This window comes from Elgaria multicarinata, chromosome 1, assembly GCF_023053635.1.
Source record: "Elgaria multicarinata webbii isolate HBS135686 ecotype San Diego chromosome 1, rElgMul1.1.pri, whole genome shotgun sequence".
Lineage (NCBI taxonomy): Eukaryota > Metazoa > Chordata > Lepidosauria > Squamata > Anguidae > Elgaria > Elgaria multicarinata.
Window position 1 is genome coordinate 45,943,277 of NC_086171.1, and position 26,237 is coordinate 45,969,513.

The 26,237-nt window shown below is 42.6% G+C and overlaps 2 protein-coding genes across 2 annotated transcripts in view; both read right to left on the bottom strand.

Moving 5' to 3' along the window:
* Positions 1-21,015, bottom strand: part of RSU1 (Ras suppressor protein 1) — a 91,771-nt gene extending 70,756 nt beyond the window's left edge. Inside the window, exons 1-3 of the mRNA XM_063147610.1 lie at positions 20,876-21,015; positions 18,948-19,064; positions 5,525-5,575 (exon numbers count right to left, since the gene is read on the bottom strand). Coding sequence (XP_063003680.1) covers positions 5,525-5,575; positions 18,948-19,056 — 160 coding nt within the window. The 5' untranslated portion in view covers positions 19,057-19,064; positions 20,876-21,015. The remainder of the gene's footprint in view (positions 1-5,524; positions 5,576-18,947; positions 19,065-20,875) is intronic.
* A 4,514-nt stretch (positions 21,016-25,529) lies between these two features.
* The window catches only part of CUBN (cubilin), a 222,405-nt gene continuing 221,697 nt past the window's right edge, over positions 25,530-26,237 (bottom strand). The window contains exon 67 of the mRNA XM_063147614.1: positions 25,530-25,639. Coding sequence (XP_063003684.1) covers positions 25,532-25,639 — 108 coding nt within the window. The 3' untranslated portion in view covers positions 25,530-25,531. The remainder of the gene's footprint in view (positions 25,640-26,237) is intronic.

The window sequence follows — 26,237 nt, forward strand, 5'->3', positions numbered from 1 at the left end:
CAGATAGCATGCTGCAACATATAAAGGCTTCCAACATCAAAAAGTTAAAAATAGCTTTAATGAAAAGGACTGCTATTTCGGGTTTGAGCGGTTTCCAAATAGCTCTTTGACTGGTTTATTTATTGTTTACAATATTTATATCCCACCTTCCCAACAGAATATTGCGCAAGGCTAACATTCGAAAGAAAATTCATCAAAATAAAACATATTAAAAAGACACCATGCAAATTGTACCAAGGAAATAAACAGTGCTACGAACAAAGACAGCACTAATCATATCTACAAGCAGCGGAAAACCTGCAGTTAAAATCAGCCAAGTGAGCTTTTCGCCTTCCAGAGGAATGCCATCAAAGAAGAGGAGAAGAAACCCTCCAGAAGGAGGGAATACCAAAGTCTGGGTGTGGCCACAGAAAAGACCACACTCTCGTGTTCCTTCTACCAGCACCCTGTTCCAAGTATTCATTTGTAAAGGCTGAAAGTTAAAATTGTACAGATGCAAGTGGCAAGCGGTGCTTGTTTGAAACATCTAAAGATGCTCAGAGTTGAAAGAGGTCAGCAAAACCCAGTGCCATAAAAGACCAAAGTGCAGGTTTGCCTTCTTACCCACAAACAAGCATTCCATAACAAACTTCTGCTAGCGAATCACAAGTTTCTGAAGTTTTATCAAATGAGTTGTAAAGAAAAAAAAATATCCCAATAGTGACCTCCACTGGACAAGTCAGACAGTGCTTCTATTTAAAAAAAAAAATCTCTTTGCAAACAGCACTTCTTTAAAAAGGAGAAACAAATATAACTGACCTTCTGAAAATGTCATATGCATCAATGTCAACAATTTCCCCCCACATAGATCAGATCCTAAATGTGACCTCAACAAGCTTGCAATCAGGATGAGATTAATATGCTGAGGAGTTTAATGATACCGAACCACCCAAATTCCTAATGTAAGGGTCATTCCTAACAAGGAACACATTTTAAAAATCCAAATAATGAAGCTACAGATGTGTGTATTATTTTTGTTTTCTTGTGATTTTCTATTTTATTATTTTTATTTACCTGCTCACTGCCCAGAGGTCTTTGATCACTGGGCAGTCTAAATGTGTAAATAAAATAAAATCAGCAGTAAGGGAAGAGGCATAGACCTTGTCCCAACTTTAGGAATGGATGTTTCTGCATGTACTTCCAGAATGTAGGAGGATGCAAGAGTAAATTACTATCTAGTTAATTGCCAAATTGCGACATGATGAAAAAGAACATTGGTCATTTGAAACAAGGATTGAAAATGCATTTGGCCTTTAAAAGTGCAGAAATCTGATAGGAAAAATTGATAGACATGAGCCTTCAAGAAAGAAGAACATATTCATGGGCTAAGTCAACGATCATCAGAAAGCCCCTTTGGAGGTGGGAAAGATGGCCAGCAACGGAAAAGTGCCACAGTTATCAATGTTCTTGGTCGTTCTAGGAACTTCTCTAGTTCCTACTTAACACACAGTGTGGCCTTTGGACCACTTGTTAGCATGGTGAAGTGGTACAGTGTCAGACTAGGACTGAGGAAACTCAGGGCTCCTGAGAAGGCTATGTATGTAATAAATAAAAAGGAAAATAATAATAATCCACTTCTGGCCACTGTAGTACTTCCTAGGAGTTTTTCATAAAATATAGAATCGTCCCACTAATTTGCTTTCCTTGCAATATTCTGAGTGTGCCTGCTCTGCCTTGGAAAGTTTATCACTTGTAGATTTGGGATCTTATTTATATGATGCTTATATGGGACATATGGGTTCCAATACAAACTGGGCGGGAGTATTTTTCATCTCTTTCTGCCAAGACCATTATTGATCAAACAGAAAACTTCTTGAAACAATACCCCAAAGTTCATATTTTATAGCCACAGTTCTCAAAAAAAAAGAAGCATAGTTCATGTGCAGAGGAGGATTATGTATGCTGCCTTGGGTTTCTTGGAGGAAAAAAGGTGGGATATAAATGCAATAATGAATTAAATAAATAAATGTGCAGCAGCTCTTGAAGTCTCTAGAAAAAAATGATTTATCGTTTCACAGATCAGAAAACGTTGAAACCAACCAAGGTTTATGGAAGAAAACTTGTATTTGAAGAGTTACAAGCAGTAGCCCTCCTCAACCTGACACCTTCCAGATCTGTTTTGACTGCATCTCCCATTAGGCCTAGCCAGAATGGTCATGCTGGCTGGAGGTAATGGAAGTTGTAGTCAAAACACATCTGGAGGGCACCAGAGTAGAGAAAGGTGAAGTTTAATTTTTGTTGTTGCTGCTTCCTCTCTTTTTTAACATCTTGAGAAGTTGTACACATTTATTATTTATTTATTTATTTATTGCACTTGTATACCGCCCCACAGCCGAAGCTTTCTCCGCTGCGGCACCCCGGTTGTGGAATGAGTTCCCCAGAGAGGCCTGTGGCCTACACTGTACTCCTTTCGTCGCCAGCTGAAGACCTTTTTATTCTCTCAGTATTTTAACACTTAATTTTAACTTAAATTTAAATTTTACTGTTCTAACTCTGTATTTTAATCTTATATCAATTTTGCTGCATGGTTTTATCCTAGTTGTGTTTTTTATTTTGTATTTGTGCTTTTAACATGTTGGTTGTTTTATTATGATTTTAATTTTTGTGAACCGCCCAGAGAGCTTCGGCTATTGGGCGGTATAAAAATGTAATAAATAAATAAATAAATAAATAAATAAGCTCTCTGGGCGGTTTACATAAGATAATTTATCCAATCACAGATGCATGCAAGAACAGCTTTCTTGGTCTGTGGAAGAAGCATCTATATCAGTCAGATTTATTGATAGATATGTGAAATGCAGGCTAAGAGTAATTTATATAAAAAGGTGATGCAACAGCAAAAGCTGAAAGCAGGACAACATGACGTACTGTTATGGTATAGCTTTGCCTGTTTTTGTCAGGGTGACAGATTGAGCTGCATACCCTAGCTGTGGAAAATACTGGACATCTGCTTACGTTTTATGCATATTTATCACCTTAGGAAATGGACATATTTACTATAAACAATAGAACAGCAAAGCAGGCACACTCATTTATATGCCAGAAAACTAGTAAGAGATGCTAATATGACCTTAGTGGGGCATATCAAGTGTCACTGACATTGTTTTCCTCAAGTCATTTTGAGGACAATCTACTCAGACAATTAATTGCATCTTTTTAAGGATTAGGTCAAGGGTGTCCAATGTGACAAATAATAAAACTGAAATTCAGTCCTTTAGAAGGGGGCGGGGAGGAACATCATTTATTTTTATTTATTATTTATTTCATTTCCACCCTTCCTCACAGCAATTCCTCCAAGTAGCTTACAAAGCATAGAAGTTGCCTTATTACCATTGAGAGCTCAATGGAAATTCGTAAAAACAGCACCACCAAAACAACAAATTCATTAAGGCATAGGTTTCCTACTGCAGTCAATTCCATACAAGGAAAAAAACATCCCAAAGAGAATGGCATTCACTGAATTCCCAAATTGGGCAGCGCCACGCAAGACTGGGAATTCCTAGGCTGGAGTGTCACCACTGAGAAAGCTCTAGTCCTTATCACCCAATGGACGTCTCATAATGGTGACATCCTCAACAGGGTGACAGTCTTATGGAAAATGGGATTTCTTTAGGTATCCAGGACCCACCTGTGTTTGTGCTTGGAAACCAACTGGTAGCCAATGAAATTCTTTAATGATCAGCGTGCTTATTTCTTAACCTGGTTCTGGCTGTATGCTACCACCAATATCATAGGCAATATGCCTATGTACAACAGATGCTGGGGAATTCGAGCAGGGGGGTGCTGTTGCACTCCTATTTGTGGGTTTTTCATGGGCAGCTGGTTGGCCATGTGTGAATAGAATGCTGGACTAGATGGACTGATCCAGCATAGCCCTTCTTCTGTTCTGGCTGCTACACCTGGATCACTTGTGTTTTCAAGGCAGTCTTCCAAGGCAGCTTCATGTAGTGCACATTACAGTAATCTAGCATAAATGTTACCAAGGCAAGAATGATGAATACCCTGCAGACTACTATCATGTAAAAAAGTGTACAGCATAGTTGTAAATGTACTCCCTACCACAATTGCCACCTGAATATCAACAATGCAGGTTGAGGCTCAGTTTATTAACCTACTATTGACTCCAGACACCTTGGACAGTGTACTTCCTTACTAGGAATTGAGAAAAAGCTAATCTATAACTGGGTATCACTAGGTACCTCTCCTGCCATCAAAGTCCCCCACAATCTTTCCTAATGGCTTCATGTAGGTGTTAAATGACATGAGACATAAACTAGAACCTTGCAGCAGGGTTTTTTTTTCTGTCTAAACCTACATATGATTGCACCCTAAATGTTGAAAAAGTATAAGGAAATTTAAGATGGGCAGCAGGTCTTATAATCTCACCAACAGATGTTGCTCAAGGAGATGTAGAAACTATTTGACTGGTCCCTCTGCTGCTACATGTTTATTTGTACCAAGACTGTAATCCCTTCAGAGGGCTGAAAAAAGAGTACTGATAAAGTAGAAGGGATCACTACAGCTTCATAGAGGATAAGTTAGAAGAGGAAATAATTACTTGTCAGCTAGACACCCATTAGCAAATGATACAGCATGCTAATCCACACTCAGTGGTTGAGTGCGGGCTGTGAACTGTGAATTGTTTGTTGACCCACGAGTTAGCATGTTGTCTGAACCCAGGATTGTTAAATACGCAGTGTGGCTTGTTAAGCATCCTGAACAAACCATGGGTTCTCAAGGTGTCTTGTTCGAGAAAAATAAGCCACACTACACAGTTCACAAGCCACATTGCAGAAAATGCCCTGGATTCAGACAATACACAACACACGGTTCAACAACAACTCACACTCAACCACTGGGTGTGGGTTAGCGTGTTGTGCGAACCTAGTCAACATGAGATGAGGCTCACCTGGCACCACTTCTCTCCTAACCAGGTTTGTTTAGAAGTCCCACTGATTTCAGTGCAACCCTAGTCTTGGTAGAGATGCTTAAGACAGCAGCCTACAAGTCATAACTGCATCAGTGTTTTTACTCTTTTTTTCTAAAAAACAGTACAATGTTCGTGCACACATCAGTGCTATTTTGTTCTTCTTAGTCCAATGCAGACTGCATCTCAAGCCTATCAAATAACAATTAAATACAATATAACCAGGTGAATAATTGTAAAAAAAACAATTTCGAAGTATATCAAGAGCCACTGCAATTAAAAGAAAACTATCCTCTGCGGTTTTGGAAGAAAAATGCCATTAAACATCCACCTGTTATTTCCAGAGCTGAGAATATCCTTTGTATCAAGCATGCTACTATTCTTGTCCATAGAATTTGGACCAGGGCAACATGTTCTAAAAAAAGTGACAAGGCACTATGTGATAATACAGGAGCTCACACACAAACTGAAGAACAATGACTGGCAGTGCAATCAAAGAATCAGTAGAGGAGTTCATTCATATTTAGGAAGAAATACATCATTTAGAAAGATACTTACTTGTGAGCTTGTTGTGACTGAGGACCAGCTGTGTGATGTGAGTCAGAGTGACTGTAAATGAACAGAAAGAGACAATAAATGAAAGACTGCATTACAAGGAAAGAAAGAAAAACGGGAAAAAATGTTATGAACTTTAATAGTAATGCATTTGAAGAATGGTTGGGAATAATTCCCTGCATATCTTCATGGCAAGATTTAAGGTAAAATCCTATCCTTGTTTAGATGGGGGAAAAGTCCTATAACTCCCAGCACCAGTAGAACTTTCTTCTGTCTAAACATGCATAGACTCTAAACATTATAGACTCTTCCGAAGATCAGTCTGTACTGCATGGTAACTTTGACTGGCATAAGACTGTAACAATATTTTTCACAGAGCTAGGTATGCTTTTCTGGAGATGTTTTACCCATCCTGTATGATATAGAAACTTCATAGGATTCTACACTGCAATTGCTTCAGATGGCTGGATCGGCCTATTTTCAAACTGTTTGCATATGTTGATTCATAAGTCTGTGTTGTCCCATTTTTCAATTTTTTACAAAATGCACGAAAATTAATTTTAACCTAAAATACACATTGAAAATATGGATTTTAATGTGCATTTTACCCTAAAATGTTTATATGCATTGCAGTATGTTTTCTGAGCTGAGAACTGTATCACGAAATGTGGAGAAGTGCAAAAATGGAAGAATAAATGTTCTGATTCATCTAGAAGTGCAGGAAGTGTGAATCAGACATAGTAAATGCAATGAGAATAAAGTTGGGGGAATGCTGATTTAATATTTTATGTTTTGGTTTTAGGTGCATTTATGCTGACCTATCACTGTAATAAATCTGTGAGTTTAAGTTTGACTGGTGTTTTAGTCTTCCAGGGCCTTGCTAGACGAGGCCTTAGTGCGCTGTGAGGCCCGGTTTCCCTGCTGTGCGTCCAGATGACGCACAGGGAAATCCGGGGTCAGGCCGCACTGAAACCTCCCCTAACGCGCCATAAGCGAAGTCGCTTATGGTGCGCCTTTTCCGCAGCCCCGGCCTGAGGCCGGGGCTGCGGAACGTCTAGCAAGGTCTGTGGCTTTTTGCGGCTACTCGCTTACTCGCGAGTAGCCGGGAAAAGCCATCGGGCCGGGGGGATTCCGGGGGGGGGGAGATAGGAGGGGAAGGCCGGATCGGCAGGAGAGGGGATGGTGGAGGGCGACACAGGAGACGGGGAGGGATGGCGGAGGGCGACACAGGAGACGGGGAGGGATGGCGGAGGGTGACACAGGAGACGGGGAGGGATGGCGGAGGGCGACACAGGGGACGGGGAGGGATGGCGGAGGGCGACACAGGGGACGGGGACGGGGAGGGAGGGCGGGGAAAGAGTGGGTAGGGGGGCAGGGGGCATCAGGAGCGGCTGGGGGGCTTAATTAAAAAAAACCCACTTACCTTCTCTGGAGTCTTCGGGGCGCACGTGGCCCCTTTAACAAAAATAAATAAAAGGCTAATGCTGCAGGGTCCCTGCGCGTCGTGCGTCTAGGAGGTGGGGCGGCGCGCGCTAAAGTTAGCGCGCCGTCGCCCCGCCTCCCTGCCGGCTTATCCGGCATGGTCTAGCAAGGCCCCCAGTAACCTACTCCATAGAAAAGTGGACTATCACATTTTGTATTAGCTCAAACCTCTATTCAAGCATAGAAGTAACTTGATGACTATGCCTACAGGCTACTGTAGCCTAGCAGGTTACAAAGGAATGAATTATCATTCTTTGGACTGCAGGTTGTATTGGAACAGAATTACGATGTACTCCTGATAACTCCAGAAAATTCTGAAGGCAGGGAAGATTCCCACATATGTCACAATTTATATCCTAGGGGAAACTTCCTCTCTTAGTAACTGACAATTACCTTTAAGATTAATTGCTGTGACTAAACATAGAATAATGACAGGCAGCTTTGAGAGTTAAGGGGGGGGGGGAAATGTCATTGAAGCTATCTGACAGCAAAACCCTTAAAACAAGGTTTGTTCTAAACTCTGTCACCAAATCCACAAGATGGCATCCTAGCTTCATTTTTAATGTTGTGCCTGAGTTTTCCAAAGTAAATGATAATTTCAGAAGACTTTTTATACTGCCACTGCAAGACCCATAAAAACCAAAAAGGAATAAAATGGAAAGATGACACTCTTGCAGTTTTAAAAATATAGTTGAAGTTTATGCCAACTTGTCATAATTTGAAGTCAATATAATTTTTAATTTCCTAGATTAAAAAAGCGTTATTCAGAAATTACAATTTGGCAATTTGGGAACAGAGACATTGAAGAATAGTCAATTCCACCTTCAGATATTTTAACAGTGCACCCCTTTGAGGATTTACTCAGAAATAAATCCCACTGAGTTTAGTAGGGCTTACTCCCAGGTAAGGCTTGCAGCCTAAGTGGACTTTCTCTGCAGAAGCTATTTGCATTATTTGTTCATGAGCATTACTGCACACAAGACACGTTGAAAATAACGTTTTAAGGAACTCTGATGCGGTGTGGGTGGGTGTGGGTGTGAGAGAGAAAGCGCATAAGTAAATTTCAAAAAACTAAAAGAAACCAGTAGCCCTAAGAACCTTCTATAATACATCTTCCATTGGCCTGAATGGTCCTTGATGGAACAACTTCGAACACACACACATTACGCGTCAATTTCTATATAAGAATACATTAGCATAAGGCCTACTACTAAAAGTCTACCAGGCCAATTTAGTGCATTTTTTAAAACAACAACAACCCAGAAGCTTGAACAGTGCAGATGTGCAGAAAATTTTGAAAGTTCAAAAAAGTTCAAAGCATGACCTTTCATAGCCAAACAGTATGTTTCTGTGCATTGGCTGGGAGCCAGAAGCAATCAGGGAACTATAGCTCCCTGTGCCGCACACCTGCGCAAGGCGAAAAACACAAAACCAGGGATGGAGGGAGGGCCTCGGGCCCACTCTTGGAGCGGCCATCTTGGTGGCAGGGGTGGGGGTGGAAGTGGCGCCAGCAGCGGCGAACACTCTGCAGCAGTGGCAGAGGACGAAAAGAAGTGGCCCTAGGAAAATGTGGGGGAAGAGGGAAGGAGGTGTACTTGAGGCCTGAGGGGAAGAAGAGGATGTTGTTCAGTGGCAATGGGTGTGAGTAAGTGAGGGCCAAAAGTCCTTGTTTGCGTTGAGGGAAAGTAACTTCCACACAGCTTCTGGAAGAGTGACATAGAGGGGGTCAATGTAATATGTTTCACCCTCAGACTACTAGCACCCACTTGTTAAACTTAAAAAAGAAGCTTTTCTTCCATTTTCCTCCAAGAGTGGGAAGAGAGAGAAGTCAGGGAGGGACAGTAAAATGGCATTATCTTTGGGAAAACTTAAATATATTCTAGTAACAATTTCCAAATTTGCATATATTGATATAAATCAACATCTGTGTCCTACAGGCCTAGGGCCTTCATCTTTTAAGCGCCTAGCAATGCCCCTGGACCCAAGGTTCAGAAAAGCTGGACTTCATACCAAATGGACTTAAGGTGTCTCAGTGTTAGATGCTTTTAAAATTCTCTTTTCCCTAAAGCTGCCCTAACATTCCCTCTCCATAATGTGTTACTGCACAATCCCTTTTTCAAGCTCAAACTCAAACACATAAAGTTGTTGCTGCTCATAATATTAAGAGGAAGCCTTCTTAGGGTAGATAGTTATGCAAAGCTGCGATAAGGCAGTGGTTAGTCAAGCCACACTGAGTAGGGATGAGATTAAAACACAGAATAGAGGATATATTTTCCACCGGACTGTCTATACAGTGTTTATTTGTTTGCTTTTAAAGTAATTGCATCAGTGGAGGGGTCAGACCGTTTTCATACTAGAAATCACCCCACCCCTGCACCAAGCTGCTATCTGCTGCACCTTCAAGTTGTGTGAGCATTTTAAGATGCAAGTAACTTGTTCAAAAAGTATCCAGCAATTAGTTTCACTGCATCTTAAAGACAGCAGTGATAAATTACATGAATAACCAGGAACCTTTCCTGTGCAGGTCAAGGGGAAAAATTGAAGTTACACAGGACTATGGCCTTTGTTTCCATCCCTTGCAGTCAGTACTTGTGCAAAAGAAATTGTCAGTGCATTATACCATTTTTATTTCATTTCAGTACGTACGCCATTTATACACAACCTTATAACAAGACGTGCTCTGCGAGGCTGACAACATAAATGGAGAGAGCAAACGTAGGGCATGTCTAGACAGGGAAGAGGGGGGGAGGATCTCACAATATTCTACTCACGAGATCCTCCCCTTTGTCCAGATGCATGCGCACAACATCTCAGGAGGAATGTCGCGCCCATCATTTTCTTTTTTCTTTTTACAGAAGGATGAGCGCACATGTGTTCCAACCAAAAGTCAGGTATTTGGGGATTATTGTTTTTTTTTAAAAAAACTACTCAAACCCACCCACCCCCAATGGGCACAAAGCGCCTGAAGAGCTCCGTGCCCTGTACCCAGTTCCCGCCTCCTCGTGTTTACTCACAAGGAGGTGGGGACGAAGCCAGGATGGGTACCTACACCTCCTGTGGTCTCAGGACGATCCTGAGACTGCGGGAAGAATCAGGCTAAAAGGGCCTGCCGATATCCTGGGGAAATGGAGAGATCATTCCTCCCTGCTCCTGGGATCCCCTGTGCGTCATCTGGATGCACAGGGATGATCTCATGATGATCCCCAGGAAAACGACTGGTCTAGACATGCCCCTAGTGTCTACAGACAGCATCTGGGATGCCATGGGATGCTGGAGTGTGTGTGACAGAGCTAAGACCACGGAAGAGGAAATCCGAGTGTGGATCTTCCCTCCCCCCCCTTTATCTTATAAAGTTTCAACTACAACCTTGTATCACAAGTCAGAGAGGGAGAAAAGGGGCATGCTGTTGGGAGGGGCAGAGAGAAGTCAGCAGACGCAGAATCCTATGGCTTTTCCAGTCCCCTCCCTACCTACGGGAAAGGTATATCAAATGGATGGACTCAGAGACCAGTCTAGCTGCTTTTTGTGATTAAAATGGAGGAAAAGACATGAAATCGCCTCCTTCCTCCTCCCACTCTAGCTGGTTCTTGCCGGCAGGACCTAGGAAAGGCAGAGGGTCTCAAAATGTCTATCGAGAGCGCAATGCATAGGACTGCGCTCTAAAAGATTAAAGAGGCACGCAGCTTAAATATTAAGCTAAGGGAAGAAAAATCTAGATGCCTCACAGACAGGACTGGCAGGGTGAGACGATAGTGTAAAGCAAGTTCAAAGTTGCTAATGTGGAGAAGTCCAATCGTATCAATATTCACTGGAGGCTGGTGGCTCCAATGCAAAGCACCTTGGATACTGACCGAAACCTGGAGCAGATTCACCACCCCACTGACAGTGAAGCCACCAGCCTCCACTGTCAATACTTCCATCAAAGCCCTTCATATGTAGCAAAGCTACGATTTAGTTCGAATCATCACAATGAACCATTATGCCAACCGTGTGCCACTGTTAACCCTGGGTTTCTTCCTTCATGTGCAAGAGGAAGACATCTGAATGCACTGCTGTTTCCTGTTACATCTGAATACAGGAGACTGTAATTTGCTACTGATCTTGTCCCCAGCATCACTTGGCACGTGCAAAGGACTTGCAGGGAGAGGTTGGGCCCGTTCAGAAGACACTTTAAACCATGGCTTTAACCACGGTGGTTAAGCCAGAAAGCCAGGCTGTGTTCAGAAGACACCTTAAACCATGGCTTTAACCACGGTGAATAAGCCTTTTTGCTTTATTCGCCATGGTTATAGCCGTGGTTTAAGGTGTCTTCTGAACACAGCCTGGCTTTCTGGCTTAACCACCATGGTTAAAGCCATGGTTTAAGGTGTCTTCTGAATGGAGCTGCAAGGTCTTCTCTCATCTGTGTGGAATAGGGCAAAGGTAACAAACAAAGGAAGTTTCTCCCATGGCTTGAAAGGGACTTCCGTTGTCAAAAGCTGGAGGGGAAATTAGACCTGAGGAATCTTTGTAGTGTGGGATGAACCTACTCACCCAACAACTGAGGATACTTGTCCCTGGCAAGCAGATTTGTGGGTGGGTGGGTGCACACCTCTGATGTATGTTCGGATTCCTGGATTGTTTGCTTTTTAAAAACTCTGTTGACATGTAGATAGCAGACTTTATACAACAAATGTTCATTTTCTTCTAGCCAACAAGAGTTAACTCTTTTCCCATGTGGCCGAGACATTAGCAAGTACTACTACCTAATTAACCAAATGCCACAATGGGAACTGAAGTGCAGCATCTGTCTAATAAGCTGCCTAGCTATAAACCAATAAATAACTTAAATATCTTTGACATTATTAAGCAATATGATAATTTCTGATTGGATAATTTAATGTTTCAGACAAAGGGAACTCTTGAGACAGGTGTTGGTACTTAACTAATGTCACATCGTGAAAAAGAAAGCCCGTTACAGCAGATCTGAATTAATTATGAGATAATTAGCATAGACTTAGAGTCTGTCTGTCTCCGAAGATTCAGGGGATAGGTTGCTAATCCACACAAGAGAGACTTCACTGCTCCAGATTTCTTCACTGCCAGCAAAAACATTACTAATTTATGTTCAATTCAGTGAACATGTTACAAAAGAAGATTAAGGAAAGGTCTCGGCTGATATCTTTTCCAGTCCTTTAATCCTTGGCTTCAGAAGTGGAGTTTTCCAGAAAACCAAGTTATCTGTATCAAGAATACAGATAACTTGTATATTCCTGTCCTCGGACCATTTAAGAAAAAGGAAAGAGCTCCTGAACTACCCATGCTCTCCTACTGACTCCTTCAGGAACAAGCGACAGATAAAATGTGGAGATTTTCCCCCAGGCTCATAAAAGAAATTCCCACCTGAGTACATTTAATTATTACGATGAAGAATTTGCCCCAAATTCTTTGGCTCTCATGATTTTGTAACATCATCCAATGATTTGCAATATTCAGGTGAGTCAGGCCTCTTGAGCTACTTCTGTAAACAACATTAAGAACACTTCTTTGATTCCGAGATTTCTTAAAAAACCCAACCCAGCCCTGTGAATACAGTTTATAACATGAGAAATAGCCAATTGGAATGATAACCCACGTAATCATTCTTTAAAAAAAAAAAACTGAGTTGAAATTAATGAGCCAGTGTGCTAGTTTACGCTGCTTGATCACTCTTGCCGGAAGCTGCTAAACATGCTAGTTGTTTGTCATGATGAGCGAACCAGGAACTCTGACTTGTCTCTCCCATAATAAGCCAGATTCAGAACCCATGGTTTCCATATCCTTGGGATATTATTTCCCATGAAGAAGTCATTTCTGTTGAAGACCAACATTGTATTGAAATGTTTCAAGGAGTGGATTTTATTAATAATTTTACTGTATTAATATATTTTAATAAATTAATTTTAATGCACCTAATAGGATGGGCAACATGTGGCTCTGCAGATGTTGTTGGACTGCAGCTCCCATTTTCTATTACCATTGGCTTTGCTAGCTAGAGCTGATAGAGGCACTGAAGTCCAATAACATCTGGAGGGCCAAAGTCGCCCACCCCTGACCTAATAAGGATGCAATTCCATGCACTTTTAGGCAGAAAAAACCCTTAAAACTCCCAGCATTGCCCAGCCAGAATTCACATGTCTAAACATGCATAGAATTGCACCCTAAATGTTCATTCTAATCATTTTATTTTATTAGAAAATCTCCATCTCACATCAGTTTGGGGTTCACCACTCTTTATAATGAAACAACAGCAAGTCTAGCAAAACTGCCTCTTAGGGCTTTGCTAGACCTGCCGGGATAAGCTGGCAGGGAGGCGGGGCGACAGCGCGCTGACGTTAGCGCGCGCCGCCTCGGCTTCCAGACACGGGACGCACAGGGACTTCGGGATCCCTGCAGCGTCCGCCATTTTTTTTTTTTTTTAGTTTAAAGGGGCCACGTGCGGCCCGAAGACTTTTTAAAAAAAACGAAGGGCCCCCCCTTCCTGTCCCCAGCCTTGCCCTGGCAGCACCGCTCGCCTGCTTGCTCGGGCGGCGGCGCTTGCCCGGGCGATGCCGCCCCCCCAAATGCCAGGCCTTGCCCTGGCAGCGCCGCTCGCCTGCTTGCTCGGGCGGCGGCGCCCGGCGCTCTCTCTCTCACCCGCCCTCCCCCCTTGCCATCCCCCCTTGCCATCCTTCCCCCTGCCCCTCTCTTTCCCCCCCCCCCCGGGTCGTATGAGCACTGTGCCAGGTCCGTGGCTTTTCGCTGCTACTCGCGAGTAAGCGAGTAGCCGCAAAAAGCCACGGACCTTCCTAGACGTTTCGCAGCTCCGGCCTGAGGCCGGGGCTGCGAAAAAGGCACGCCATAAGCGATTTCGCTTATGGTGCGTTAGAGGAGGCCTCAGTGCGGCCTGGGCCCGGATTCCCCTGTGTGTCATCTGGACGCACAGCAGGGAAACTGGGTCTCAAGGCGCGCTAAGGCCTCGTCTAGGAACGCCCTTAGATTATTTTTGTGTCAGGCCAAAACTACAGCTGTTAAAATAATTTAGAGAGACAGCGCACATGCTCAACGAGTGAGGTGCCGCCAGTCGTGAACACTGGTGGGTTTCTATGATAACCTGAACTGTGCAACAGTACGAAACAGCATTGTTTTGCAATGCATCGGAAAGCATCGCAGCTCAAGACAAGGACATCTGTACATGGAAGCAACTTTCCACACAGGTATCACTTACTAGATTAGGAACCTTGGGTATAACTCAAAGCATATCTGAATTCATAAGCCATCAATATGCACTGCATTATTTTCAGTTAGATGTACATTTGGATACGTCTCCCCATCCACATTTTGGTGTGTCTGGCCATCATCTGTTACTATGCACAACCCAAGCTGAATAAGTGTATATATTTATAAACAAGAGAGGCAACTGGATGAAGGCATACAGTCTTAAGAAGCATACAAACAGAAAATAGTAGAGTAAGAACATAAGAAGAGCCCTGCTGGATAAGACCAAGGGTCCATCTAGTCCAGCATTCTGTTCACACAGTGCCCAACCAGCTGCCTATGGGAAACCCAAAAGCAGGACATGAGTGCAACAGCACCCTCCCACCCGTGTTCCCCAGCAACTAGTATACAAAGGCATACCGCCTCTGATACTAGATGTAGCATATAGCCATCAGGGCCAGTAGCCACTGATAGCCTTCTCCTCCAGGAATTTCTCTAACCCCCTTTTAAAGCCAGCCAAAGTTGTGGCCATCACTACATCTTGTGGTAGCAAATTCCATAGTTTGACCACATGCTGTGTGAAGTTCTTCCTATGCTCTGTCCTGAAACTCCCACCAACCAGGTTCATGGGATGACCCCAAGTGTTAATATTATGGGAGAGCGATAAAAATGTCTCTCTATGTTGTCTGTTTTACGTTTTTAATGTTTTTAAATTTTTCATATTAATTTTAATGTTGTCATAGTTTAATCTTTTGTAAACCGCCCAGAGAGCTTTGGCTATGGGATGGTATAGAAATGTATTAAAATAATAATAATAATAATAATAATAATAATAATAATAATAATAATAATAATAATGATCCCCATTTTCCACACCATGCATAACTTTGTACATCTCTATCATGTCTTCCCTTACTCGCCTTTTTTCCAGGCTAAGCAATCCCAGCCCCTTGAATTTTAGTTACCCCTTTCTGCAGTATACATTTACTTCCAAAGCAACTCTCAGAATTTTATTGAACATGTACCACTCTGGAAAACAGACTGCTATATTACTGTCATAAACCATGGCCGGGCAGAAGGTAGACTGGGATTCCACTGGATGATTTGCAATAAAGTAAAGAAGGTTTCTGACTACCACTTTTTTAACAATACTAACAAAAATCCTTCCCACACCTCACAAATTTGGCTGTAAGAATACCTGTTGTGTAGTGATTCAGATATAGGCTCAGTTTGGACAACACGTTAGTCAATGCGGGTTGAAAACTCCACTCAACGGTTGAGTTTTGTAGGAGGTACTACCTGCACAATATGTTTTAACTCCACTATTGTATGACTGCAGGCTACCTTGGAGTTGAGTAAAATCCATCACGATGTTTGACTGACAGTTCCATTGCACTCTCTCCTCCCTCGGTTTCCCAATGGTTTCCCATCAGCCATTGCTGCAAGAAGGTCTCCTAAGCACCTCACTCCTTTCACCGCTCTTGCCAGAGAACTCTGTAGCCAGTGGGAAAAGTCAACTCAACGCAACAGAAAACTCTAGGGACCCCACCACACAACACACAACACAACGGTTATGCAGGAATTCCCCTCTGCACAGCATGAATATTCTGTGTGGAGTGTTTTCCAAAAAAACTCCATTGTTGCATGGAGTTTTCCCGCCAGACAACACATTTCTCAATGGTGGTGTAAAACCTCAACCGTGGAGTTCTAAGACCACCATTGAGAAACACGTTGTCTGAACTGAGCAGTAGATTTGTACATGTAGATGCATATTATCCCAGTATACAGCTCATGGGGTATGGTAAGGAAAGGGCTCCACCCCGAGTCACCATTTTGCATCTGGCTGCACCCCCAAGCTGCTACTTTGCACCTTGGTAAATCCTGGGATTCTGATTTTTTAAAAAGGGAAGAAAAAAGTAGAACCTACAATATATCTGTGCCTGTTGTAAGCAATCATAGTGGAGTCAACTCACAACTAATGAGAGCCCCCTCCCTCCTGCTACCAACTGTAACTGCTGAACTTTCCAACTAAGATTGTAGTGCCTGAGTTTGCTTTCCCCTCCTCCTCCTCCCTCCCAATCCCCTTTCCTTTTGTGTCATGTCTTTTAGATTGTAAGCCTGTGGGCAGGGACTGTCAAGAAATACTTTTGTAAGCCGCCGTGAGAGCCTTTTTTGGCTGAATGGTGGCATAAAAATCCTTAAATAAATAAATAAACAAAACTAATCTGTAGGTACTATGAGCCTGAGATGCTTCAGTAAGCAATTACTAGGCTTTTATCCTACACCTTTATTGGAGCTTCTGCTTCCAGATTCTTTGGGGGTTAAGAATAGTGCCTTTACATGTGCTTTTTTTCTGGGAGGTTTCTCTCTCTCTCTGCCTTTCTGTACGTTTCATTATACAGCCACTAAATAGCACTGTGATATAACAGAATTGTGCAATTACATGGAGAATTTAATGGCACCATTTAGGATATGCCAGACTTCCCCATTAAGAAAAGAAAAAAAAGCCATGATAATGGTTGCAAAGCATAGGAGAGGCCCTGGAAGATGCCAACATCATATAAAGGACCCGCAAACTACCGTGAGTGAGCAATTATGAGTGTACAATAAAAGCTTCATGTAGAAATGCGCTCTTTCAATGTAACAGTTCGAAGATCATTGTTATCCATCCTGGGCTATATTCCCATGACTCAAATTATTCAACAAGTTGAGGAGCTCATCTCTGCTACTATTCACACAGAATAACTCACTGAAGTGTTAACCTACTTTGTTTAAATGGATGTTATGCAATCTTGGCGGGGTCTCTTAGATCCTAACTACAGATATAAATAACTATGAAACTGTTATTACAACTATAATTCTAGAAAAGGGGTAGAGTAAATAGAAACACAAAACAAGAACTAGATTTGCACTTCATCATTCTGATTGCTGGAGAAAATTGAATTTTAATGCTACAAGAGGTGTTTTTTTAAAAAAAAATACTTCTTGCACCTTCACAATGAGAAGTGAAACCTAGTTAAGTTTCTAGCTGAAGACAAAAACAGCTTCCAGGGCCTAGAAAAATAAAGGCCTTTTATTAACTCTGCATTGGAAACATTCTAGAAAGAAGAACCAGGAGTAATATTTATCAATAATAATAATAATAATAATAATAATAATAATAATAATAATAATAATAATAATTTTCATGGCACTTGCATAGTACTCAAAATTCTTCAAATATATGAACTTGTATTTTTTTTTTGCAAAAGTAAGCTTTCTATAAATATATAAACAGTTAGCCTGTTTATATATTAAGTTTCAATATTTGTATTTAATAATAATAATAATAATAATGTAATAATAAAGTAACCATAACAACATAAGAATGACAACAAAGTAATAAGAAACAATAATTTGTTGGATCCAGCAAAAGCTTCCTACAAACATAAGGAACCCTTCTTTTGATGGAAGGGCTTTTGCATTGGCTGAACAAGGCAGGAGGTGACTTTTGCTATTTCCTTCCTCTATCTAACTTGGGACCACGATACTTAGTATAGACACTTACGCCTTCCCCAGACAACATTTATGATCTTCAGAGGAGGCCTTGTTTGCCATGAAGAACCTCGACAGTGGGCCTTCTCTGTAGTGGCACCCACCCACCCTCCTGAAAAGCCTCCCTCATGAGGTTTAGGAGGCAGAAAATGCAATGTCCTTTAGACGCTCCTGATAACATATCCTTTCCCTGAGCTGTAACTGCTGCTGGGTTTATTTTGGTTTTATATGGTATTTTTTTAACTTTTAAAGCTTTATATTATGTTCTGACTTGCTGTATTTTATGGCTTTAATTGTGAATTGCCCAGAGATACTAGGCTATCAAGCAGTTTTAAAATGAAATGAAATGAAATAAATAAATATCAGCACATGTCTTCTGAAAATCTGCTCCCAAACTCTCCTATCTGGAACACTGAGGGAGAAATCAGCAAAAAAAAGTCTCCTTCCCTGCTTTCCACCACCAGGAACGCTCTGAGCAGAACTCCACTTGGAGACACTCCTGCTGGTGAAATAAAAACTCTGGATCCAACCAAGTGATTTCCCATTTATACAGTGTTTTAAGAATATTCCAAGCAGAAGAACTTAAGAAGGTCACTGCTAGATCGGACCAAAAGCCTATCTAGTCCAGGACCCCGTTTCCCATAGTGGCCAACCAACCACAGGCCTATGGGAAGCCCATAGCAGGACATGAGGGCAATAACTGTATCCCACTGTTGTTCCCAACATCTGGCACTGTGAGGCCTACTGCTCCTAGAGGTAGCAAATATTGATAGCTTTATCAGCAATCCTCACACTACCACTATAAGGTAGGTCCGATGATGATGATTCCCATATTACAAATAGGGAATTACAAATAGGTGGAAAGAGGCTTATGAGATTCCAGTTCAGTTGAGATTTAAACCAGGGTCTTTCCAACTCAAACTTTCAGCTACTACACAAGACCAGTTCACAAGGCCTACCCATCGCAAGTGGACCCAAGAAGAAAAGTAAACAACAGCGAAAGAGGGTATGCTTTGAACACTCTTCTCAGTATCTGAATTGATATATCAGAGACACAAAAACACATTTTCCAAGATGACCACCTCTGGAGGATGAACCATAACTTCAATCAACAGCTTCCTACAGAAACAATTTGATGCTTGGAGAGAAAGTGTCAAGCCATCATGGTAGCAGGGACAAGAAGAGAAATACTTACACAAGCCAGGTACATCCGTCATCTTGGAAATGCCTCGTTCACACATGTCCACCTCCAAGATGTTCTTCTCCCTACTCTCCTCCACAATTTTTTTCAAGGACTTGGACATGGTGTAAGCTGAAATAAGAACAGAGGCACAATATGGAACATGAATAATGGCAGCTCAGGAAAAGAAGCAAATCTCTTATATTCTGACAAACGAGTTGGTTCCAACAATACATCTAGGGGAAAGGCAACTAATCTATAGTTGCATGCGCAACCTAAACTGGGTTAACATGTGGAAATATTTTTAGGACACAATCCTATGTGGATACCCAACAGTCTGCAAACTCGGAGGCTACTGAGTATCCAGTGCAGGGCAGGAGGACAATGGAGGCAATCTTGCATTTCACCTAGACAGGTGATTTTGCCCATCTAGCAGCAGTGCCTTGGAGGGCGAAGGAAAGAGGCTGAAGCAGCCATAGGAAATGGCGTACCACAGCTGCCCCAGTTTCCCCTCCGCTGGGAATGCCCCCTTTTCTGCATCTCTGCACTCTATTTTCCAAGTATGGGAAAGTAGCCAGCATGGTTCTCTCTGCAATGGCTACAAGGGGGAGGGGAGGGGAGTGTGGTTCCTTGGCTCCAAGGTTGGAGCCCTGTCTCTGACCTTGGAGCCAGGAAACCAAACCATCCTATGCCTGTCTGGGGGGCATAGGACTGCTCTCCATGGAACTTTGACTCATCCTACATGAGCCACTGAAGAAACTCATTGTATTACAGAGTCTCCAAAGACAGAGTAGCAGGTATTTCACCTCCTGGCCCAATCATAGCACTTTTTCACAAACAGAGTGGTAAGATTCATGAAAAACTCACATCTCTCTTGAACTCAACTCAAGGAGCCCAACATAAAACATCCAAGGATATGCCCAAATAGTGGCTTCCAGAAATGCAAAAAATTGAATGGCCTGAGAGCGCCATATGCTGCAGCATTGCTGGAGCTAAGACGGTGTGGATCTGATCAGCTCCTTAGATAAAAAGCTATTAGGAGCCCCATGTCATGTCAATCAAAATCAAGACATGCAAGCAAAATGTACCATTAATGTCAACAGCCAAACTCATAATAAGTTATATATGCCCTGTATCACAGCCTTTCCCAACCTGGTGTCTTCCGGATGTTTTGGACTACAACTCCCAGCATCCCTAACTGTCCTGGCTGGTGCTCATCCTGGCTGGTGCTATGAGGAATCACTCTTTCCTATCACTTTCCCTGCCATTGTCTGGTAAAGCAGACATGAAGAAACCTTCTCATAAAACGTGGGATGATGGTTAAAACTTCCTTCTCCTGAGCACAATTTCCCCTTAACCCTGGAAGGAAGGAAGGAGGGAGGGTTTTAGATAAAGCACCACAAAGTACCACTATTTAAAAAACCATTTCCAGAGGAATAGCTGAATTAATCTGCCGCAGCAAAAACAACAAAGAGTCTTACGAGACCTTAAAGACTAACCATTTTATTCTGGCAAAAGCTTTTGTGGCCACTGTCCACACTGACACATCTGATGCCCACCAATGTTTTATGCCAGAATAACTGTGGTAGTTTTTAAGGTGTCACAAGATGCTTTGCACTTTTTGGAAGTGTGGACAGAGCCTCTGCACTTGATGCAGCTGCAGCACAGGCAGAAGCCAACAGGTGAAGCCCACCCTCATGATGTGGAAAGCTTCACCTGTTGACTAGATGCCTGTTACTAAAAGGCATAAGTTTGGGGTTGGGTTTTTTTTAAAAGAGCAGCACTACCCTGGAGAGAGATGGGGCAATTATTTCCTGGGAGGGGCTGTCACTTCCCACTCTCAGCAGTGGCCACCTTCTCCTAAGAGAAAATGGGGAGGGGTGGGGGTAGACGAGACGCCCCCCGCCCCGAAGCACCTGCTCAAAGGACGACGCAGCACTCACCGTCAAGAGCGACTGAAGGGACCGGAGGGTCACTGGTTCAGCTGGTCAGACTGGCGAGCTCCCGACGTCTGCGCACACGCCCTGCCAAGCGGCCGCCTCCCGGTGGTGGGCTCCCCAAGCGAATTGTCTTCTCCCCGAGTGCGCAGGCGCTGCGGGACCAGGCGCCCGGGTGGGAGGGGGTTCCAAGGGGAAGCCCGGCGCTCTCCGCTCCAAGTAAGGCGAATCGCTTTGGGGAGCAGCGGCTCCGCCCGCAGCTCGGAATGTGCAGCCGGCGGCCACCCAATCCGAGCGGAATCTCCACCTTTGCCCGGCTGCGATTGGTTGGGAGGTCTCCCAAGCGAGCCAATCGGTTTGCGGAACGGAGGAAGGTACAGTGTAGCAGCCCCGGCGGCTCCGGGGAAGGAAGTGGCTGCAAACTTGTCCTGGAAGTACAGCAGTGCAGGCTGGTGGCTCCAATTTCGGTGGGGCTTCTGGGTTTCAGCCAGAACTCCGAAGGACCTCTCCAAGGTTCTGACCCTATTCCCTCCGATTGGGTCCAGCACCTTGGAGAATTCCTTGAGAGTTCTGGCTGGTTCTGACTGAAACCTAGAATGGATCCATAGCCCCACCGAATTCGGAGCCACCAGCCTCCACTGGCTTGTGGTCTTCCCCAACCTGGTGCTCTCCAGATGTGTTGGATTACAAGTCGCAGTATTCCCCAGGCAGCACCTCTGGAGGCCAACCGGTGGGACAGCGGGGAATAGGATCTCGACAAGGGACAGAGCTTGGTGAATGGGGACGGTTTCAGGATTCCAAATGGCAAAGAATTCAAACTCATGATAATATTTCATCCTCGCTGAATCTTATGCTCCATTGATCTGTATAACTGTGCACTAGAAAGGGTCAACAATACACACAGATCAATGGCGCATTTAAAAAGGGGGTTTGAAATATGAAGGCGGAGCTATGAATATGCGCCATCCTATGCATGATGCTTAGACAGAAACAGTCCTATGCTGGTTGGGGAATGCTGGGATTTGTAGGACTTTTTTATTTCTAAATATGCCATGGATTGCACCTTAGGGGATGCATGCTCTCCATTTTCCCCACGACTGTATAGATTTACAAGCTGCTTGTGCTCATGGCATTTGATCTACCTGTCCTTGCTGGCCTTTGAACTTAATATCACTTTATAGGTGGTGATTTTATTATTTATTTTAATCATGGAGCCAAGACCTCTTTCCTGGCTTATCACTGCGAGCTCAGACTCCCAGTGGTCTCCATGTGAAGTTAGAATTATTTCTTTATTTTGCTGCAATGCACATCATTTTCCACTTATGCTGATTCTCATTAATCAACTAGTTGGGAGAGATAAGTCTGCTTTGGATTTTTCCATTCTGTGTTATTTGGTTTTATCTGCAAATCTGACCAACCTCACTGCTTTCTTCTGACTCCAGATAATTTATGAATAAAGTAACAGTGAAATCCTATATGTGTCTACTCAGGAGTAAGATGTATTGAGTTCAGTGGGATTTACTGATATGTGTGTATGACAGCAGCCTAATTAGCACCAGTCCCAATACAGATCCTTGGGAGGGGGCTCACTTCTTATTTCCCTCCATTGTGCCATTTATTCCTACTCTAACTTGCCCTCTTATTGTGAGACTGCTAAATTACTTCTGGAGCCTGCATTTTTAGATCTTGGCATTGCTGCTGGCTTTTATCTTAGTTACTACTTTGGTTTTATAATATAAAACCACAGCATTCCCCAGCCAGCATAGGACTTATTTTTTACTATGTCATGATACTTAATGGTTTTAAACTTTGTCTTATAAACTGCCCAGAGAACTTTGGCTAATGCATGGTATAGAAGTGTAATAAATAAATAAATAGGAAGCTAATTTGAATCATGATTTGCTCTTTCTTAAAAGATCAGCAGTTTCACATTTGAGTTCTATAAATACTCTGATTAAATACCATTCACCCCGTCTCCCAAACAATCTTTTGTAATGCATTTATTTATTTATTTATTTATTTATTACATTTTTATATTGTCAAAGCTCTCTGGGCAGTTCACAACAATATGTCAAGAAGAGTGTACTTCAAAATAGGTCTGCAAGCAAATTTTAGTTGATTTGGCACAGGGCTGGGCAACCTGTAGCCCTCTAGATGTTTTGGCCCACAACTCCCATTATCTCTCACCATTAGCTATGCTGACTAGGGCTGATGGGAGTTGTGAGCAAAATCTGGAGCACCACACGTTTCCTACCCCTGATTAGAAGAATGCAGCCTTTGCCAAGCACTAGATGCTATATTGTTGTAACTAGATTGGTCGGACTTTAATGCCTTGCCTCACACCTATTGTAATACCCTATTTTCTTTCTACAGAAACTTATTTCTGTAGATTGGCAGTGAAGAGTAAGAGTGAGCATCCATATTTTTTGACACTGAAGGTTCAGAAACCTGGCCTACTGTGCCTCCCTCGTTTTTTTTCTCTTTGGTGGTGCAATAAGAGCATCATCAAGGGAAGTGTGCTGTGAAGAAGTGTAGGATACTGGTGAAATAAATGGAACACTTTTCACTTCCAGCAATCCATCAATACAGATATCACTGAAGCAAGAGGAAATTAGTCAGCTCCCAAATGGCTTCTTACAACCATGGTTCTATCATGCCGAGAGCCTCATAAGAAATGTTAAATTAGTTGAGGAGATGGTAGGAGGCTAACAGAAACTAATCGCCCACATGAATTCTTTGATGTAATCCACCTGGTCCAGGGTAACCAAACATGGGAGGACACAGTAACTGCAGAGCAGTGGAAGACTGAATCACTATGGTCAACAAGTGATGGTCAACTAGTGGCACGTGAGACATTGCTGGCTCCCCACTGTAACACCTACTTTTCCACAAATTGAGAATTTGTCTCAGTTCCCATTGCAGAGTCCTTCCAGAAAGTCCTGACCTAGTTGGAAAAGGTATCAATGACTGTTGCGCCTTGCTTCTGGAATGGGCAACACAGCTACCTAAGTGATTTTGCTCAGCATAGTCTTGGTCAAAAGCCGCATTTCAGAGGCACATCCACCACTTTCATTCTATTTAGCTGTTTATAAAAGGTATTAATCCCCTCAGTGTTAAAACCCACTCAAGGCAATTTACAATTTTTTTCCAAGATCCAAAGAATGCTAGAGCAACTGTAACTCATTTGCTTCTTTTCCTCCATATGGCAAAATCCTTTTGAAACTAAGGAAACACTTAAGAGCCATTTTTGATATCGCAGGGGAGTTTGCTGTTCAAAGAAGAAAGAAGTATTAAGAAAATCCCACTAGATTTTGGGATCTGTTTGGGTGTGTCTAAAGTAGTTCTTTGGATCCAGCCAATAAAGTTGAGTAGTGGAGATACTAAAATGACAGTATCAATAAAAACAAGACAATAGCACAGTGCAGAAATTAAAATAATTTAAAAGACACAGGGTTTTTTTTTTTTTAGGCTGTGCTGTTTATTTGGAATCATAGAATTTTAGAGTTGGAAAGGACCTGGGAGGTCACCATATTTTATGGTGATTGCATTTGTGTTGTACCCTGCCTCAATCCAGAGGGAGAGGTGGGTAACAAATAAAATAAATTATTATTATTATTATTATTATTATTATTATTATTATTATTATTGTTATTATCTAGTTCTACCCCCTGCTCAATTTGGGAACAACAAGTAAGAGAATAAGGAAAGTCCTCTGTGATGGAGGAGGACCCTCTGGGGGGCGGGCCTTGTCCTTTTTCTGAAGAGAGCAAGACTTGCCAGCTTCTCTCAATCTGTTTTTGGTAGCATCATGGTGGAGTAGCATATATTCCATCACACAAGCTGCTTGATGAGGAAGGGTTTGGTCCACCAGCCCAAAGACGTTGATCACTGTTGACATAGGGCAAGGCATTGAACCTCTTTCAGTCCAAGGGTTGAATTCCATTTCGGAGCTTTTGAAGGCCACATTCCAATGGTGAATGGGGCTGAAGGCAAAAGGGTCTGGTCCAAACATGCCAGCTTATTTTAGCTTAAAGCTCTTACTGACCCTGTTCAGACGACATGCAAAGCCATGGTGGTTAAGCATTTTGAGCTAAACATTATGGCTTAGAGTGTTGTGTGAACCATTCCTAACCATCGTGGCTACATAACCATGGTTTAAACACACTCTAACCATTTGCTGCAAAAAGGATTTGTGGCCTAACCATGGCTTAGCATGTTGTCTGAATAGGCCCATTGATAGTTACTAAACCTTAGGAGAGGCATTTCCACCTTTTAGAATGGGAGGGAAATGTACAAAACCAGGGAAACCACCAATGTGGATGCTTGACTTCAAGCAAAAGAGGTTTTGATTGGCGGATTCTCTTAAGAAGTACTTATAAGAAGTTCAGCAGCACCCTTTGTCTAAATGAAAGAGTGGAGAACAGTTTGCTTAGGAGCAGTCATCTTGTGAAGTTGCAAAGTGATGTGTGCGCTCTAGCAAATATTCTTATAAACAAAAAGGAAGAGCTCAGGTTTCTTTGAAATAATTCCTAATACATACAACTACATTGCCCTCAAAATCATTTTATTGTCACCATGAACATTCACATCCTTTGATGTATGTTCAGTAACAAAAAGTGCTAGATAACATGCCAGCCCAGCCCAGCCCAGCAGAGAAGTATTTTAGGAGTTCCAGGTTAGCCTAAATCCTGATGGTCGCATTGCATATTCTGAATGGAATTTTATGAACACTTGATGTGACGTAGCTGTAAATGGAGCAATGTTTGTGTCCTGAAAAGAAAAGGAGATTTGTTTAAAAAGAATACCAAAACAGTTTACAGATAACTATTTCTTTCTATGAGAATGTTACATAATCAAGGGCACAATCCTATGTATGTTTATACTGGAAAAAGTCCAGTATGCCCCAGCCATGTATAAACATGCACAGGATTGTGCCCTAAATCACCATGACCCCAACCCAAAGAACTATGAGCATACCAGCAGTAGCAAGCAGCAGGCCCATTGCTGCACTTATGCTCTTCACAGAAGGATCATTGCTTAAGAGCAGAAACTTTTCACAGCCCCTCCCAGGGTGGGGAAACTGGCCTTCCAGATGGCATTGGATTCCCAACTCCCATCAGCTCACACCAGCATGGCCACTAGCCAGGGACAATGGGATTGTAGTCCAACATCTAGAAGGACACATGTTCCATGCCATGCATATCAGCATTCAGCTGGGATGAGAGGTGGAGAAGCAAATGAGAAACGTGGACTCTGACCTGGTACTCCTTCTGCCCTCTGTTGTTCCCAGTCACCTGTCCCACTCATTTAGGAAAGGGCCATCACTTAGTGACACAGCACATTTATTTTATTTTATTATTGCATTTAT